Source organism: Hypanus sabinus (assembly GCF_030144855.1).
Source record: "Hypanus sabinus isolate sHypSab1 chromosome 31 unlocalized genomic scaffold, sHypSab1.hap1 SUPER_31_unloc_1, whole genome shotgun sequence".
Classification (NCBI taxonomy): domain Eukaryota; kingdom Metazoa; phylum Chordata; class Chondrichthyes; order Myliobatiformes; family Dasyatidae; genus Hypanus; species Hypanus sabinus.
Window position 1 is genome coordinate 19,066 of NW_026778953.1, and position 19,825 is coordinate 38,890.

Consider the following 19,825-nt stretch of genomic DNA (forward strand, 5'->3'; position numbering starts at 1 on the left):
GTCCTGAGAGAGGTCACTGAAGAGATAATGGATGGTTGTCAGTCACCTGGACCAGACAGACTACATCCCAGAGTCCGGAGAGAGGTTACTGAAGAGATAATGGATGGCTGTCAGTCACCTGGACCAGACAGACTACATCCCAGTGTCCTGAGAGAGGTTACTGAAGAGATAATGGATGGCTGTCAGTCACCTGGACCAGACAGACTACATCCCAGAGTCCCGAGAGAGGTTACTGAAGAGATAATGGATGGCTGTCAGTCACCTGGACCAGACAGACTACATCCCAGAGTCCTGAGAGAGGTCACTGAAGAGATAATGGATGGCTGTTAGTCACCTGGACCAGACAGACTACATCCCAGAGTCCTGAGAGAGGTCACTGAAGGGATAATGGATGCATTGGTCATGATCTTTCTGGCATGGTTCCAGAGGAATGGAAAATTACAATTGTCACTCTGTTCTTTAAGAAGGTAGGAAGGCAAAAGAAAGGAAATTAAAGGACAGTTAGCCTAACTTCAGTGGTTGGGAAAGTGTTAGAGTCTGTTACTAAGGATGAGGTTTCAGGTACTTGGAGACTAATGTTAAAATAAGTCAAAGTCAGCATGGTTTCTGTAAAATCTGACAAATCTCTCAGAGTCCTTCGAGGAAGTACAAGCAGGGTGGACAAAGGAGAGGCAGTGGATGTCATTCACTTGGATTTTCAGAAGGTGTTTGATAAGGTGCCACACATTGGGCTGCTTAAAAAGATAAAATCCTATGGTTTTACAAGAAAGATTCAGGCATGTATAGAGGAATGGCTGACAGGCAGGAGGCAGCAAGTGGGAATGAAGGGGGCCTTTTCTGGTTGGCTGTCAGTTCCTCAGGGATTGCTATTCGTATTTCACACTGTTTGTCAATGATTTGGATAATGGATTTGATGGCTTTGTGGCAAAGTTTGCAGATGATTTGAAGATAGTTGGAGGAGTAGGTAGTGCTGAGGAAGCAATGCGATTGCAACAGGACTTAGATAAATTGGAAGACTGGGCAAAAAAATGGCAAATGGAATCAAGTATTGGGAAATGTATGATACTGCATTTTGGTAAAAGAAACAATGGTGTGGACTATTATCTAAATGGGGAGAAAATTCAAACATCAGAGGTGCAGAGGAACTTAGAAGTCCTCATGCAAGTTGCCCAGAAGGGTAATTTACAGGTTGAGTCTGTGGTAAAGAAGGCAAAAGCAATGTTGAGCAACACACACAAAATGCTGGTGGAACACAGCAGGCCAGACAGCATCTATGGGGAGAAGCACTGTCGACGTTTCGGGCCAAGACCCTTCGTCAGGACTAACTGAAAGAAAAGATAGTAAGAGATTTGAAAGTAGGAGGGGGACGGGGAATTGCGAAATGAAAGGAAAAGACTGGAGGGGGTGGGATGAAGCTAAGAGCTGGAAAGGTGATTGACAAAAGGGATACAGAGCTGGAGAAGGGAAAGGGTCATGGGACAGGAAGCCTAGGGAGAAAGAAAGGGGGAGGGGAGTACCAGAGGGAGATGGAGAACAGGTAGAGTGATGGGCAGGCAGAGAAAAAAAGGGAGGGGGAAAAATAAATAAATCAGGGATGGGGAAAGAAGGGGAGGAGAGGCATTAACGGAAGTTAGAGAAGTCAATGTTCTTCTTGAACATTGACTTCATCTTGACAGTAGAAAACCCCAATGAAGCCAAACTCAGGTTGGAGGAACATCACGTTATATACCGGCTGGGTAGCCTCCAACCTGATGGCATGAACAGTGACTTCTCAAACTTCCGTTAATGCCCCTCCTCCTCTTCTTACCCCATCCTTGATTTATTTATTTTTGCCCCTCCCTTTTTTTTCTCTCTCTGCCCATCATTCTGCCTGTTCTCCATCTCCCTCTGATGCTCCCCTCCCCCTTTCTTTCTCCCTAAGCCTCCCATCCCATGACCCTTTCCCTTCTCCAGGTCAGTATCCCTTTTACCAATCACCTTTCTAGCTCTTAGCTTCATCCTACCTCCTCTGGTCTTCTCCTATCATTTCGCATTTCTCCCTCCCCTTCCTACTTTCAAATCTCTTAGTATCTCTCCTTTCAGTTAGTCCTGATGAAGGGTCTCGGCCCGAAACATTGACTGTGCTTCTTCCTACAGATGCTGCCTGACCTGCTGTCTTCCACCAGCATTTTGTGTGTGTTGCTTGAATTTCCAGCATCTGCAGATTTCCTCGTAAATGCAACGTTGACATTTATTTCAAAGGGAGTAGGATATAAAAGTGAGGAAATAATGCTGAACCTTCATATGACACTAGCCAGGCCACATTTGGAGTATTGTCAACACCTTTGGGCCCCTTATCTTAGAAAGATTCTGTTGTCAGTGGAGAGGGTCCAGAGAAAGTTCAGGAGAATGATTCTGGGATTGATGGGATTAACATTTGAGGAGTGCTTGGCAGCTTTGGGCCTGTACTCACTGGAATTGAGAAGAATGGGTGGGGATCTTTTTGAAACCTACTGAATGTTGAAATGACTAGACAGGGTAGATGTGGAGAGGAAGTTTTCTATGGTGAGCACAGCCTCAAAATTGAGAGGCAACCCTATAGAACCCAGGTAAGGAGGAATTTTTTTAGCCAGAGATTAGTGAATCTGTGGAATGCTCTGCCACAGACAGTGGTGGCCAAGTCTCTGTATATATTTAAAGCGGAAATTGATCGTTTCCTGATCAGTCAGGACATCAAAGGATATGCTGAGAAAGCATGTGTATGGGGTTGAGTGGGATCTGGGATCAGCATGATGGAATGGCAGATGGGCTGAATGACTATTATTGCTCCTATGTGTCGTGGTCTTATGACACCTGACCTGCATTTCATCTCTTGCTCTGGAGTTCCTGCGTTTGCCCCATCTCTTGGTATTTAAGATTAAAGATTTGCTGTGTTTGCCAAATAGACATCGTCTGTGTCATCTGTGCCCCATCTGTGTCATTGTGTGCCAAGTGCTGGGGGACATAGGAGCAGAATTAGGCTATCCAGCCCATTGAGTCTGCTCTACCATTCAGTCAGGGGGATCTTTCTTTCAACCCCATTCTCCTCGGAACCACTCAATAACCTGTTTATATCTACCTTATAGATAGTCAAAGCCTTGGCCTCTACAATCATCTGTGGCAACAGATTCCTCCGATTTACCACCCTCTGGCTGAAGAAATTCCTCTGCACCTCTGTTCTAAATGGGCGTCTCTCGATTCTGAAGCTTTGCCCTCTGGTCTTAGATTCACCCACTATAGGAGACCACAGGCAGCTATGGAGGCCAGGATTCTGGCTGTACTTCAGGCATAGCTTGATAAGTTCTTGATCAGACAGGACATCAAAGGTTATGGGGAGGTTGAGGAGGGGAGGAAAGGATCAGCCATGATTGAATGGCACAGTAGACTCAATGGGCAAAATGGCCTCATTCAGTTCTGTGTCTTATGTTCTTATGTCCAGACTACCCGGGCTTTTCACAATTTGGTAGGTTTCAATATGATCCTGTAGACCTACCCACAATGGGAGACATTATCTCCACATCCACCCTATCCAGGAGTTTCAGTATTTGATAGTTTTAAATGAGATCCCCTCTTGAATTCTAACACACTCCTCAAACATTAACCCTTTCATCCCTAGGATCACTCTTGCAGACATCCTCCACACCTTCTCCGGACCCAACAATCATTTCATTAGATATGGGGCCCACAATTACTTAGAAATGCAATCTGGCCAGTGCCTTAAAGAGCCTCACTGTAAATCTTGTTTTATATTCTAGTCCTCTCAAAATGAGTAAGAAATAAATTGCACCTGCCTTCCTGACTACCGATCACGTCTACACAGAGCACTGTCGCAGGAAAGCAGCATCCATCATCAGGGACCCCCACCACCCAGGACGTGCTCCTTTCTCACTGCTACCATCAGAAGAAGCTACAGCAGCCTCAGGTCCCACACCACCAGGTTCAGGAACAGTTATTACCCCTCAACCATCAGGCTCCTGAGCCAGTGAGGATAACCTCAACTCTGAACTGATTCCATCGGGAAGGAGGTACAGGAGCCTCAGGTCCCACACCACCAGGTTCAGGAACAGTTATAACCCCTCAACCATCAGGCTCCTGAGCCAGTGAGGATAACCTCACTCAACTTCACTTGTCCCAACACTGAACAGTTCCCACAGCCTATGGACTCACTTTCAAGGACTGTTCATCTCATGTTCTCAATATTTATTGCTTATTTATTTAGTTTTTCTCTTTCTTTTGTTGCCTTTTACACTTTTGTGGTCTACCCTGTTGGTGCAATCTTTCATTGGTTTATGGTCGTTACATTTACTGAGTATGCCTGCAAGAAAATGAATCTTAGGGTTGTATATGGTGACATGTACTGTATGTACTTTGGTAATAAATTTACCTTGAACTTTGAAGTTAACCCTAAAGGATTCCTGAACCATGTCGATTTGCACCTGAATTCTCTCCACATTTAGAAAGCAATTTCCACCTTGATTCACTCTGCACCACTTCCCTGCCCGAGACCACTCCGTACAACACAACTGGTCGCTTCATCCATGGTCAGATCCACCTGCATCAGGTAGACCGTGTGGAGCCAGGTTTACCCTCCTGACTCCCGGCAGCTCGGGCCATTAGGATCCGGCGTGCTTGGTCCGTGCTGGACCTGCTGAGTTACACGGTGCCAGTCGGAGTGGTTCAGATCCCTGCGCTCTTGCTGTCTGAAAAGCAATGGGCCGTGGAGCTGACTCCGATGAGTCGCGGCTCTGGAGTCAATCCTGCGGACCTACCCCGCTGCCGTCCACTCTCATCAGTGCGCTGCGTCGGGGTTTTTCGAGCTGGCACAAGTCCTCGTCGCTCACCGTGGCTCCTTCAATTCAGTGAATCCACAGAACTCCAGCCCTGGACTTCCCCGGTTTAATCTTGTCCTTTCGCCCAGATGGTAATCTGCATCTGCCGACCTTCCTCTCTCTCTCTCCACCTTTCACCAGCCACTTTCTTCCCTTGCATTCATCCCCTCTCCTTTCCTCCTTTCACTACCCCCCCTCTCTCTTCCCCCCTCTTTCTCCTCATCCTCCCCATTCCCTCCCCTTTCGCAATCACTCCCAGCCCCTCCCTCTCTCCTCTCCCTCTCCCACTACCTTAAACCCCTCCCGCTCTCTCTCCCTCCCTCCATCTCCCTCTGTCCTTCTCTCTCCCTCCCCTTTCTCCTCCTCTCCCTCTATCTCCCTGCCTTCCACCTCCCTCTCCCTCTCTCCCCCTTTCTCTATCTCCCTTTCTCTCTCTCTCTCTCTCTCTCTATCCCTCTTGCTCCATTCTCTCTCCCCGCTCCCCCTCTCCCCCTCTCTCCTTCACCCTCTCTCTCCCCTCCTTCTTCCCCTCCCCATCTTTCCCTCTCCCTCTCTGTCTCTTCTTCTCCCACTAATTCTAAATCTCTCCCACTCTCTCTCTCCCCCTCCTTCCTACCTCCATCTCCCTCTGTCCTCTCTCCCTCTCTCCATCACCCTTTCTCTCACTCCCTCTCTCTTCCCCCTCTGTCTATCTTCCTCCCTCTCCCTCTACTCCTCTCCCCCTCCCTCTCCCTCTCCCCCCTCTCTCCCCCTCTCCCTCCCTCACCCTCACTCTCTCCCTCCCTCCCTCTCTCTCTCTTTCCCCTTTCGAGGATTCAGAATCCTCTCCAACCTCTTTGACTCTGTCACCCTTTATTCTGCCAGTGCAGCACGCCCATCTTATTCCCCGTAACCCCTATGTCTTTGGACTGTGGGAGGAAACTGGAACTGCCAGAGGAAACCTAGGTAGTCACGGGGAGAACGTACAAACTCCTTTTAGACAAATGGTGTAAATCCCTTTGCACAACCGATGACGGGGACCATTTGACGTATGGAGACAAGGTAAGGATGCAAATTAAGGGTTACTCTTGGTCAGTTACTTTGCTAGTTCTGAAATACCATTGGCCTTTAATGTGGAGATTCTATTGGTTATTGATGCCTGCATTATCGTGTGATTAGTGATTGATTTGGTGAATAAGGCATTTGAACACACACAAGGTCAATACCTGTATCCAGCTGGTCAATTTCTGTATGAAAATAGTGTTACTTTGCTCAAGCTTCACAACGGTGTGGGTGACAGGGGCTGGTCTGCAGGGGTAAGTGAGGGAAGCGTGCAAACAGGGCATTGGCAGAGGTGAGAGTAGCACCGTACCTGAGAGGTCACTGAATTTGGTGACACCGTATCTCGCCGTTCCTTCCTCTGTCTCCTGCAGCATCCTCACTTCCTCCATGTTCTCCACGAAGATCTCAAAGCGACGCATCTCCTCTACGTAGGAGAGAAAATCCCATGTGTTAACCCCTGTTAAAGCCGCATAGAAAGGGACCAATCTGTCCCTCGAGTCCAAGTTGCCCCCTTACTGCCCTCAGTCACAGTGTCCGTGGTAAACAACCCGTACCCCTACCACTCACAGTGGTCAGTGATCATTGGACAGTGATGAAGGTTAATAATAGGGGCATCTTCTTGCGCTGGGGATGTGGGCCAATGGATGGCAAGTAGCGTTCAAACTGGACAATTGCAAGGTGTTGCAATTTGTTCTAAGTTTGTTCAGAAATAAAGCACAGACTATAGAAGATAGAAGAGTCCAGCACAGGAACAGGCCATTCGGCCCACAATGTTATACTGAACCAGCTAAAAAGCAAATCAAAATCACCCAAACCTAATTCCTCCTACCTACACCATGTCCATATTCCTCCATCTTCCTCGCATCCATGTGCCTGTCCAAATGCCTCTTCAAAGCCTCTAAAGTATGTGCCCCTACCACCATACTGGGCATCCACTGAGTAAAAAACTTACCCCTCTCACTTTCAATGCATGCCCTCTGGTATTAGATATCTCAACCCTGGGGCAAAGATACTCCCTGTCTACTTCATTTATGCCTCTTGGTAAACCTGTATCAGCTCTCCCCTCAGCCTCTGCCACCCCAAAGAAAACAACACAATTTATCTAGCCTGTCATGATAGCACATGCCCTCTAAACCAGACAGCATCCTGGTAAATATCTTCTGCCCTCTCTCCAAAGCCTCAACATCCTTCCTATAGTGGGGCAACCAGAAATGTACGCAATACTCCAGATGTGGCCCAACCAGAGTTTTATGAAGTTGCAACATAACCTCCTGACTTATAAACTCATTGCCTCAACTAATAAAAGCAAGCATTCCATAAGCTATCTTGACCACCCTACCAGCCTATCTCCCTAAACTATCCTGAGGTTCATTTACTTGTGGACATTCAGTTAAAGATGGTGCTACTTAAGTTGGGCGACTGCTTACTGGCTGTTCAAAAGGCAAGATGTACAACCAAAACATGATTAATAACACATTTTCTGAGGTCAACAATCAGTGTAAACAATGACGAGGTGACTGGGGCCCTGGTCCTGGAGTGAGGCACGACCCGGTGTTCGGACGATTTACTGGATAGACTGGAAAGGAAGATTGGCAGGACCGGAGGCACTGCAGGCTCCCTCTGCAGCACGACAGAGTGTGCGCGTGTGACTATGTCTGTGTGAGATTGAGTGTGTGTGTGTGACTGTGTGTCTGTGTGTGAAAATGTGTGTTCGTGTGTGAGTATTTCTCAGTGTTTATGTTTTCTGAGTTTCTGTCTGTGTGAGTGTGTTTGTGTTTGAGTGTGTGTGTCTGTGTGTCTGTGTGTGTGAGAGTGTGTCTGCTTGTCATGAGAGTGTTTCTCTGTGTGTCAGTGTGTCAGAGAAAGGATGTGTGTGCAAGTGTGTCTGGGTGTGCATGTCAGAGAGAGTTTGTGTGTGAGAGAGTGTGTGTGTCTGGTGTGCATGTGTGTTTGAGAATGTGTCTGAGTGTGTGCCCATGTGTGTGAGTGTGTGTTTTGTGAATATGTGCGTATGCATCAGTAAATGTGTGTGTGTTTGTACATTTTCTGTGTTTCTGTCTGCGTGAGTATGTTTACGGTTGTGTGTGTCTGTGTGATGTTTCTTTTCAGAGTTCAATGTAAATTTATTATCAAAGTACACACAACCCTGGAGTTCATTGTCCTGCGGCCAATCACAGGAGAACAAAGAAAAACAAGAGAACCGATGACCAACTATGCACAAACACCCGAAACACAAACATCCACTGTGCAAATACAAAATAATAATAATACACAAAATTATAAATAATATTGAGGTGATTTGCAATGAGTCCTTGAAAGTGAGCCTGTAGGTGTGGAATCAGTTCACAGTTGAGGTTATCCTCACTGGTTCAGGAGCATGATGGTTGAGGGGTAATAACTGTCCCTGAACCTGGTGGTGTGGAACCTGAGGCTCCTGTACCTCCTTCCTGATGGAATCAGTTCAGAGTTGAGGTTATCCTCACTGGTTCAGGAGCCTGATGGTTGAGGGTAATAACTGTTCCTGAACCTGGTGGTGTGGGACCTGAGGCTCCTGTACCTCCTTCCTGATGGAATCAGTTCAGAGTTGAGGTTATCCTCACTGGTTCAGGAGCCTGATGGTTGAGGGGTAATAACTGTCCCTGAACCTGGTGGTGTGGGACCTGAGGCTCCTGTACCTCCTTCCTGATGGAATCAGTTCAGAGTTGAGGTTATCCTCACTAGTTCAGGAGCCTGATGGTTGAGGGGTAATAACTGTTCCTGAACCTGGTGGTGTGGGACCTGAGGCTCCTGTAGCTCCTTCCTGATGGAATCAGTTCAGAGTTGAGGTTATCCTCACTGGTTCAGGAGCCTGATGGTTGAGGGTAATAACTGTTCCTGAACCTGGTGGTGTGGGACCTGAGGCTCCTGTAGCTCCTTCCCGATGGAATCAGTTCAGAGTTGAGGTTATCCTCACTGGTTCAGGAGCCTGATGGTTGAGGGTAATAACTGTTCCTGAACCTGGTGGGGTGGGACCTGGCTCCTGTACCTCCTTCCTGATGGCAGCAGTGTGAAGAGAGCATGACCGGGTTGGTGGGGCCCTAGATGGATAACGCTGCTTTCTTGGTGCAGTGATCCTTGCAGGTGGGCTCAGTGGCGAGGAGATCTTTACCCGTGATGGGCTGAGCTGTATCCACTACTGTTTGTAGAAGTTTCTATTCCTGGGTATTGATGCCCAGCAGTGATCAGCCAGTCAGGATACGCCAGGTTGCGATGGATGCAGCTAGTCAGGATATGTTGTGCTGTGATGCAGCCAGTGAGGATGCACTGCGCTGCAATGCAGCCAATGAGGGTACATCACGTTGTGGTGCAGCCAATGAGGGTACTTCACGTTGCGGTGCGGATGCATCACGCTGCGGTGCAGCCAATGAGGATACAACACGCTGCGATGCAGCCAATGAGGATACATCACGCTGCGTTGCAGCCAATGAGGATACAACACGCTGCGATGCAACCAACGAGGATACATCATGCTGCGATGCAGCCAATGAGGATACAACACGCTGCGATGCAGCCATTGAGGATACATCATGCTGCGATGCAGCCAATGAGGATACAATACGCTGCGATGCAGCCAATGAGGATACATCACGCTGTGATGCAGCCAATGAGGATACATCATGCTGCGATGCAGCCAATGAGGATACATCATGCTGCGATGCAGCCAATGAGGATACAACATGCTGCGATGCAGCCAATGAGGATACATCACGCTGCGATGCAGCCAATGCGGATACATCACGCTGCGATGCAGCCAATGAGGATACATCACGCTGCGATGCAGCCAATGAGGATACATCATGCTGCGATGCAGCCAATGAGGATACAACACGCTGCGATGCAGCCAATGAGGATACATCACGCTGCGATGCAGCCAATGCGGATACAACATGCTGCGATGCAGCCAATACGGATACTCTCCACTGTGCATCAATTGAAGTTCAACATTTTAGATGACATGCTGAATTTTCACAAACTGTTATGGAAGCACAAACAACAGTCTGTTTGCAGACACTTTTTACATCCCACAGAACATTAGGCCCATCTGCTTCCAGAACAGGGGGACCTCGAGCATACACTCAGTGGCCACTCTATCAGGTACCTCCTGTACTTAATAAAGTGGCCTAAGTGTATGTTCTTGGTCTTCTGCTGTAGCCCATCCACTTCAAGGTTCAGAGATGCTCTTCTGCACACCACTGTTGTAACGTGTGGTTATCCGAGTTACTGTCAGCGTGAACCAGTCTGGCCATTCTCCTCTGTCCTCTCTCATTAACGAGGTGTTTCCAACCACAGAACTCCCGCTCACTGGCTGTTTTTTGTTTCTCGCACCATAGATTGACAGTAATGAGCTGTAGGCAGAGGTTGTTTTGTCGATACACAAGTGGCAGAGGCTGAGGGAAGATCTGATAGAAATTCATAGAACTATAAATGGCAGAGACAGATCAGATATCTGGTATCGTTTCTCCCACATCTTTCTGGACACTTTCAGTATTCATTCCCGAAACAGCCCCACGTTATAGATAGCATCATTTTGATCTGATGGTGCCCCACTATCAAAGAGTTCAATCAGCAAGTTGATAACCATCCACAACTCTGAATACATCATCTCTTAATCTTCTGATCTTCACACTTCATCTCGGAGAGGCTTGGTTGGAGCCCAGCAGCAGCACACACGCACACCCATGCACGAGATAGGAAAAGAATGAGGCTCCACAAAACTGTTCTTAATTTTCCTGTTCTCTAACCTGCAGCAGATCTGATCTGATGCCTGGGTCTGCATTTGCCCTTCCCAGCCACCATCTCATCCCCATGGGTATCGAGAATCTTTCTCCCCCTGTCCTTCCCCACCTCCCCACCCCTCGAGTATCGAGAATCTTTCTCTCTCTGCCCACAAGGAAAGCACACAGTCTCTGTTTGCTTGCTCAGATGCATACGCTGAAAAACAGTGACGAACACAGCTACTCACTCCGTGGCCACTTTATTAGGTACCCCTGTACTCCTGCTCGTTAATGCATTACCTAATGAGCCAATCGCGTGGCAGCAACTCAATGCATTAAAGCATGCACACATGGTCAAGAGATTCAGTTGTTGCTCAAACCAAACATCAGAATGGGGAAGAAATGTGATCCAAGTGACTGACAGTAGAATGATTGTTGGTGCCAGACGGGGTGGTTTGAGTGTCTCAGAAACTGCTGATCTCCTGGGGTATTCACACCAGCTTACAGAGAATGGTGTGAGAAACAACACACAGAACAGTGAGTGGCAGCTCTGTGGATGAAAACGCCTTGTTAATGAGCGAGGTCAGAAGAGAATGGCCAGACTGGTTCAAGCTGATAGAAAGACGGCAGTACCTCAGAAACTACGTGTTACAACAGTGATGAGCAGAAGAGCATCTCTGAATGCACAACACGTTGAGCCTTGAAGTGGAGGGGCTACAGCAGCAGAAGACCATGGACATACACTCAGTGGCCTCTTTATTAGGTACAGGAGGTAGCGCATAGAGAGCCACTGAGTGAATCCTCATACGTCCCCCTGTTCCTGAAGCGGATGGGCCAAATGTCTGTGAACAGTCCTAGTTTGAGCTTCTGTTGTCTTTTGGGCCCAAAATCTGTACAGCACAGGAATAGGACCTTTGTCCCACCATGTTGAGCTGAACACAAAACCAGCATAAATTAAACCCCTTCTCTCTGCAGATCGCAAGGTTTCCAAATCTTGAAGGTTATTTATTGCGATTCAAAAACAAGAACACCATTGAACAAGAGATGCCTGACCCACACACTTCATACCTAAGTGACTTCGCCAGCCACTCAAGTCAAGGGAGCAATTCAGGATCATCAGGAATTGATGCCCCTTGACATGTTGTCTCAAGTTGCCTACACTTCCCACTGCCTCGGGAAAGCAGCATAATCAAAGACCACCCACCACCTCCTATCTGGGGCATTTTCCCTTCTACTCCCAATCTCCCACAGGACGGAAGAGACAAGAGCCCATAACCACCTACCACCAGGTTCAAGGACAGCTTCTACCCCATCGTTAGAAGGCTATTGACAGACTGGAGTATGATAAGATGGATGCTTGACCTCATAGTCTACCTTGCACCCCATCGCCTGCCTCTGAGACTGTAACACTTTATTCTGTTGCTGTTTCTGCTCATGCTGGGCCGGTGTAATGTGATGACCTGCAAGAAGGGCATGTGAGATTCAATGGAACGTCAAACCATACCACGAAATGAGTCATTTGTGTTAACTGCCAACACACCCGAGGGTGTGCTGGGGGCAGCCTGTAAGTGTGGCCAGGATTTTCTCTGTAACTCAGTACATGAGACAATAATAAATCACTTTAAGACAAAGAAACATTCCAGATCCCAAGGGCCAACTCTTACCTTTGTGATCCTTGTACGTCTTGTTGTAAGTTTTCATAAAATCTCGAAACATCAGCATCATCTTGTCCTGGGACAATCAATTCGGAAAGAACCGTAACCATTGTGGCAAATGATTTTAATCCCCTGCTTCCGGCCCCCATCCCACAATCCATTCCAATGGAGAATCCTGGAAGAGATCTCCTGGGAAGGGCATGGGACTCCCAGGAAAGTTATCGTCTCCCATTAATAGGAGCCAACTGGAGTCATAAGGTCATGGGGAAGTGCAGTAGGCACGTCAGCCCTTCAGCCCATTGAGTCTGTGCTCCTTTACTCCCATTGTTTCCACATTACTGTCCATTCTGACCAATGGCAGTTAATATTGGCCGGTAACCCACTGGGCTGCCCCGTCGAAACAGAAACACCAACATTAACCCACCAAGACCCCACATCGAATCAGAAACCCACCATTAACCCACCGAGATCCATCATTGAACTAGAAATACACCATTAACCCACCGAGACCCTCATCGAAATAGAAACCCATTAACCCATCGCGACCCTCATCGAACCAGAAACCCACCATTAACACACCGTGACCCTCATCGAACCAGAAACCCACCATTAACCCATTGAGACCTATCATCGAACTAGAAACCCACCATTAACCCATTGAGACCCTCATCGAACTAGAAACCAACCATTAACCCACTGAGACCCTCATCGAACTAGAAACCCACCATTAACCCACTGAGACCCTCATCGAACCAGAAACCCACCATTAACCCATTGAGACCCATCATCGAACTAGAAACCCACCATTAACCCACTGAGACCCTCATCGAACCAGAAACCCACCATTAACCCATTGAGACCCATCATCGAACTAGAAACCCACCATTAACCCACTGAGACCCATCATCGAAATAGAAACCCATTAACCCATCGCGACCCTCATCGAACCAGAAACCCACCATTAACACACCGCGACCCTCATCGAACCAGAAACCCACCATTAACCCATTGAGACCCATCATCGAACTAGAAACCCACCATTAACCCACTGAGACCCTCATCGAACCAGAAACCAACTAGTAACCCACTGAGACCCATCATCGAACCAGAAACCCACCATTAACTCACTGAGACCCTCATCAAACCAGAAACCAACCATTAACACACCACAACCCTTATCGAACCAGAAACCCACCATTAACCCACTGAGACCCATCATCGAACTAGAAACCAACCATTAACCCACTGAGACCCTCATCAAACCAGAAACCCACCATTAACACACTGAGACCCGTCATCTAAACAGAAATCAACTAGTAACTCACCGAGACCCCTCATTTAACTAGAAACCAACTAGTAACTCACCGAGACCCATCATCAGAAACCTACGTTTAACCCACCAAGTTCCCTCATCAAACCATTAACCCACCAAGACCCATTGAACCAAAAACCAACTAGTAACCCACTGAGACCCATCATCAAACTAGAATCCCATCATTAACGAACCAAGACCCCTCATTGAACCAGAAACCAACTGGTAATTCACTAAGACCCATCATCAGAAACCCATCATTAACCCACCGCGATTCTCATTGAACCAGAAACCCACCATTAACACACCGAGACCCCGCATCAGAAACTCACTTTTAACCCACTGAGACTCTCATCAAACCAGAAACCCACCATTAACACACTGAGACCCGTCATCTAAACAGAAATCAACTAGTAACTCACCGAGACCCCTCATTTAACTAGAAACCAACTAGTAACTCACCGAGACCCATCATCAGAAACCTACGTTTAACCCACCAAGTTCCCTCATCAAACCATTAACCCACCAAGACCCATTGAACCAAAAACCAACTAGTAACCCACTGAGACCCATCATCAAACTAGAATCCCATCATTAACGAACCAAGACCCCTCATTGAACCAGAAACCAACTGGTAATTCACTAAGACCCATCATCAGAAACCCATCATTAACCCACCGCGATTCTCATTGAACCAGAAACCCACCATTAACACACCGAGACCCCGCATCAGAAACTCACTTTTAACCCACTGAGACTCTCATCAAACCAGAAACCCACCATTAACCCATCACGACCCTCATCGAACCAGAAACCCACCATTAACCTACTGAGATCTCTCATCAGTAACCCACCATTAATCCACTGAGATCCCTTATAGAAACCCACCATTAACCCACTGAGATCCCTCAGCAGTAACCCACCATTAACCCACTGAGATCCCTTACAGAAACCCACCATTAACCCAGTGAGATCCCTTATAGAAACCCACCATTAATCCACTGAGATCCCTTATAGAAACCCACCATTAACCCAGTGAGATCCCTTATAGAAACCCACCATTAACCCAGTGAGATCCCTCAGCAGTAACCCACCATTAACCCACTGAGATCCCTTATAGAAACCCACCATTAACCCACTATCCCTTATAGAAACCCACCATTAACCCACTGAGATCCCTCAGCAGTAACCCACCATTAACCCAGTGAGATCCTCAGCAGTAACCCACCATTAACCCAGTGAGATCCCTCAGCAGTAACCCACCATTAACCCAGTGAGATCCCTTATAGAAACCCACCATTAACCCACTGAGATCCCTCAGCAGTAACCCACCATTAACCCAGTGAGATCCCTCAGCAGTAACCCACCATTAACCCAGTGAGATCCCTTATAGAAACCCACCATTAACCCACTGAGATCCCTTATAGAAACCCACCATTAACCCAGTGAGATCCCTCAGCAGTAACCCACCATTAACCCACTGAGATCCCTTATAGAAACCCACCATTAACCCACTGAGATCCCTTATAGAATCCCACCATTAACCCAGTGAGATCCCTCAGCAGTAACCCACCATTAACCCACTGAGATCCCTCATCAGTAACCCACCATTAACCCAGTGAGATCCCTTATAGAAACCCACCATTAACCCAGTGAGATCCCTCAGCAGTAACCCACCATTAACCCACTGAGATCCCTCAGCAGTAACCCACCATTAACCCACTGAGATCCCTTACAGAAACCCACCATTAACCCAGTGAGATCCCTTATAGAAACCCACCATTAACCCAGTGAGATCCCTCCAGTAACCCACCATTAACCTACTGAGATCCCTCATCAGTAACCCACCATTAACCCAGTGAGATCCCTTATAGAAACCCACCATTAACCCAGTGAGATCCCTCATCAGTAACCCACCGAGACTCTTCATCTTTGAAAACCAGAAGCTCCGGGAGAAAGCTGTCAGACAGAACGTGGAAACCACACACATAGGAGCACCGGCGGTCGGGATCGAACTCGCCGCTCTGTTCTGGGACGCCGCATCTCTCGTGCTTTCCGGCTGCTTGGTACCCTGACCAGCTCTGGTTTTAAATTGTGAAGCAGGGTGCGAACTTTCACCCTCAGTCCTAGACAGCGGCTCGGCTCTGATATTATTTGGTGTGATCTGACCTTAGACCTCCTTCCTTTGACACCTGAACTTGTGAAAACCACTGACGGCAGTCAGAACAACCGCCGGCTTTGTGCAAAAAGCTGGGGCAAGTCACTAAATCTCCAGTCTGCGGTACTAAGGGAGCCCTGCAGTGTCAGGGGAGCAATTTTCTGAAAAAACCATCATCTCAAACGGCTTTCCCTGAGGCAGACCCCACTGGGAAAAACAGCATCAGGGAGTTCCAGGCACATCGCTAAAGCAAGTAACCTGTGGATGGTCGGGAAATCGCCGTTTCCCAAGTTGCGTTGCCGGCGTTCCTGGGCGGGCATAATTGGCACCTACCTTCTCCAGCCCTGCGCTGGGGCTACGCCACCTGCCTCCACAGCAGCGGGAGGCGAACGCCAGGAGGGCCAACAGCACAAGGCGACGATGCATGGCTTCCGTTTGACCCGAGTGCAGGTGAAACTGGAATGTGATGCGCAGGAGAGGTGGCAGGAGATTTGAAGAGGTGAGGTGACTCTGATTCTTGCGAAACTGCTGACTCATGCAGTTGTCAGGGCAATATCTCTGCTGACAGGAAGATGTGACAGCAAAGCTTAGAACTGGCAGAGCTCTATGACCACGACAGCACCGATTTTACTGAGTGTGGTTAACTTGTTTGTTTTTAACCCCATCAAATGCTTGCACCATTTCTTTCAAACAGGTTATTGCATTTATGGTTTCAATGCTCCAGCATCTTCTGATCCTTATCGTCTCGCATCCCTGGTATCAAGCGTATTCATCTTTTCCGTACAACTTCGCTGACACCCGCCTCACATTCTGCAGTTTCAGAAGCTGTGCAAAGTTCGCGTGAAGTCAAAGGTTCAGACGTCCGTACACCAGATTAACAAAGTGCTCTGTGTGCCCGAGAGCCGCAGACGTACTCGGAGAGTCAGAGTCAGAGAGCGTGGAATTGGCCTTTCGGCCCATCTGCTCCATGCTAACCAATCTCAGAATCGGAGTCAGGTTAATTTTCACCGGCGTGCACTCAGTGGCCACTTTATTAGGGACACCCGCCTAATCGGACATTCATGCTGCAGAAACCCGAGGGGTAAAAGCATGCAGGCATGGTCAAGAGGTTCATGCTGCAGAAACCATTCATGCTGCAGAAACCGGAGGGGTAAAAGCATGCAGGCATGGTCAAGAGGTTCATGCTGCAGAAACCATTCATGCTGCAGAAACCCGAGGGGTAAAAGCATGCAGGCATGGTCAAGAGGTTCAGTTGTGCAGAGCAAACATCAGAAATGCCACTTTGTTTGTGGGATGCTGGTTGGCGCCAGCCAAGGCGGATGAAGCATAGAGTCACAGTGTCATAGAAAAATACAGCACAGGAGGAGGAGGTTTGGCCCATCGAGTCCATGCCAACCTATTAAAGTGCCTAGTCTTTCCACTTGCACCCAGATCTGATGGAGATCTTTAATATGTCATTAGAAACGGGGATTGTGCCGGAGGATTGGCGTATTGCTCATGTGGTTCCATTGTTTAAAAAGGGTTCTAGAAGGAAACCTAGCAATTATAGACCTGTCAGTTTGACATCAGTGGTGGGTAAATTAATGGAAAGTATTCTTAGAGATAGTATTAATAATTATCTGGATAGACAGGATCTGATTAGGAGTAGCCAGCATGGATTTGTGCGTGGAAGGTCATGTTTGACAAACCTTATTGAATTTTTTGAAGAAGTTACGAGGAATGTTGACGAGGGTAAGGCAGTGGATGTAGTCTATATGGACTTCAGCAAAGCTTTTGACAAAGTTCCACATGGAAGGTTGGTTAAGAAGGTTCAGTCGTTAGGTATTAATGCTGGAGTAATAAAATGGATTCAACAGTGGCTAGATGGGAGATGCCAGAGAGTAGTGGTGGATAATCGTTTATCGGGATGGAGGCCGGTGACTAGCGGGGTGCCTCAGGGATCTGTTTTGGGCCCAATGTTGTTTGTAATATACATAAATGATCTGGATGATGCGGTAGTAAATTGGATTAGTAAGTATGCCAATGATACTAAGGTAGGAGGTGTTGTGGATAATGAGGTGGATTTTCAAAGCTTGCAGGGAGATTTATGCCGGTTAGAAGAATGGGCTGAACATTGGCAGATGGAGTTTAATGCTGAGAATTGTGAGGTTCTACATTTTGGCTGGAATAATCCAAATAGAACATACAGAGTAAATGGTAGGGCATTGAGGAATGCAGAGGAACAGAGAGATCTAGGAATAACTGTGCATAGTTCCCTGAAAGTGGAGTCTCATGTAGATAGGGTGGTGAAGAGGGCTTTTGGAACGCTGGCATTTATAAATCAAAGCATTGAGTACAGAAGTTGGGATGTAATGCTAAAGTTGTACAAGGCATTGGTAAGGCCAAATTTGGAATATTGTGTGCAGTTCTGGTCACCGAATTATAGGAAAGATATCAATAAATTAGAGAGAGTGCAGAGACGATTTACTAGGATGTTACCTGGGTTTCAGCAATTAAGTTACAGAGAAAGGTTGAACAAGTTAGGTCTCTATTCATTGGAGCGTAGAAGATTGAGGGGGGATTTGATCGAGGTATTTAAAATTTTGAGAGGGATAGATAGAGTTGACGTGAACAGGCTGTTTCCATTGACAGTAGGGGAGATTCAAACTAGAGGACATGATTTGAGAGTTAGGGGGCAGAAGTTTAAGGGAAACACGAGGGGGTATTTCTTTACTCAAAGAGTGATAGCTAAGTGGAATGAGCTTCCTGTAGAAGTAGTAGAGGCCAGTTCAGTTGTGTCACTTAAGGTAAAATTGGATAGGTATATGGACAGGAGAGGAGTGGAGGGTTATGGGCTGAGTGCGGGTAGGTGGGACTAGGTGAGATTAAGGGTTCGGCACGGACTAGGAGGGCCAAGATGGCCTGTTTCCGTGCTGTGATTGTTATATGGTTATATGGTTATATCAAAGCCATCCATAGCCATCCCACTCATGCACAATCACCACAGATGGAGAGGAGATTTCAGAGAACAATATGAATCATTGAGGGGTATAGACGGGGTAAATTCAAACACCGAGGTTGAGTGGGACAACAACTAGCCATGGGTTAAGGTTGAAAGGTGTAAAGTTTAAGGGGAATGTGAAGGGGACTCCTTCACTCAGAGAGCTGCCTGCGCAAGAGGTGATTGTGAGCTCGATTTCAAAGAATAAGTTTGGATAAGCACGGGGAATTGCCCATTATTGCGCTTTAGGGAGTCATGTCCCTGTCTCACTTTAGGGAGCCATATCCCTGTCTCACTTTAGGGAGCCATGTACCTGTCTCACTTTAGGGAGCCATGTACCTGTCTCACTTTAGGGAGTCATATCCCTGTCTCACTTTAGGGAGTCATATCCCTGTCTCACTTTAGGGAGTCATATCCCTGTCTCACTTTAGGGAGCCATGTCCCTGTCTCACTTTAGGGAGTCATATCCCTGTCTCACTTTAGGGAGCCATGTCCCTGTCTCACTTTAGGGAGTCATATCCCTGTCTCACTTTAGGGAGTCATATCCCTGTCTCACTTTAGGGAGTCATATCCCTGTCTCACTTTAGGGAGTCATATCCCTGTCTCACTTTAGGGAGCCATATCCCTGTCTCACTTTAGGGAGTCATATCCCTGTCTCACTTAGGGAGTCATATCCCTGTCTCACTTTAGGGAGTCATATCCCTGTCTCACTTTAGGGAGTCATATCCCTGTCTCACTTAGGGAGTCATATCCCTGTCTCACTTTAGGGAGTCATATCCCTGTCTCACTTAGGGAGTCATATCCCTGTCTCACTTTAGGGAGCCATGTACCTGTCTCACTTTAGGGAGCCATGTACCTGTCTCACTTAGGGAGTCATATCCCTGTCTCACTTTAGGGAGTCATATCCCTGTCTCACTTAGGGAGTCATATCCCTGTCTCACTTTAGGGAGTCATATCCCTGTCTCACTTAGGGAGTCATATCCCTGTCTCACTTTAGGTAGTCATGTCCCTGTCTCACTTTAGGGAGTCATATCCCTGTCTCACTTTAGGGAGTCATATCCCTGTCTCACTTAGGGAG

The 19,825-nt window shown here is 47.4% G+C and overlaps 1 protein-coding gene across 1 annotated transcript in view; it reads right to left on the bottom strand.

The window, feature by feature from the left end:
* The window catches only part of LOC132385549 (cathepsin F-like), a 29,667-nt gene extending 13,399 nt beyond the window's left edge, over positions 1 to 16,268 (bottom strand). Inside the window, exons 1-3 of the mRNA XM_059957703.1 lie at positions 16,101 to 16,268; positions 12,307 to 12,373; positions 6,199 to 6,312 (exon numbers count right to left, since the gene is read on the bottom strand). Coding sequence (XP_059813686.1) covers positions 6,199 to 6,312; positions 12,307 to 12,373; positions 16,101 to 16,193 — 274 coding nt within the window. The 5' untranslated portion in view covers positions 16,194 to 16,268. The remainder of the gene's footprint in view (positions 1 to 6,198; positions 6,313 to 12,306; positions 12,374 to 16,100) is intronic.
* Positions 16,269 to 19,825: the final 3,557 nt, after the last annotated feature.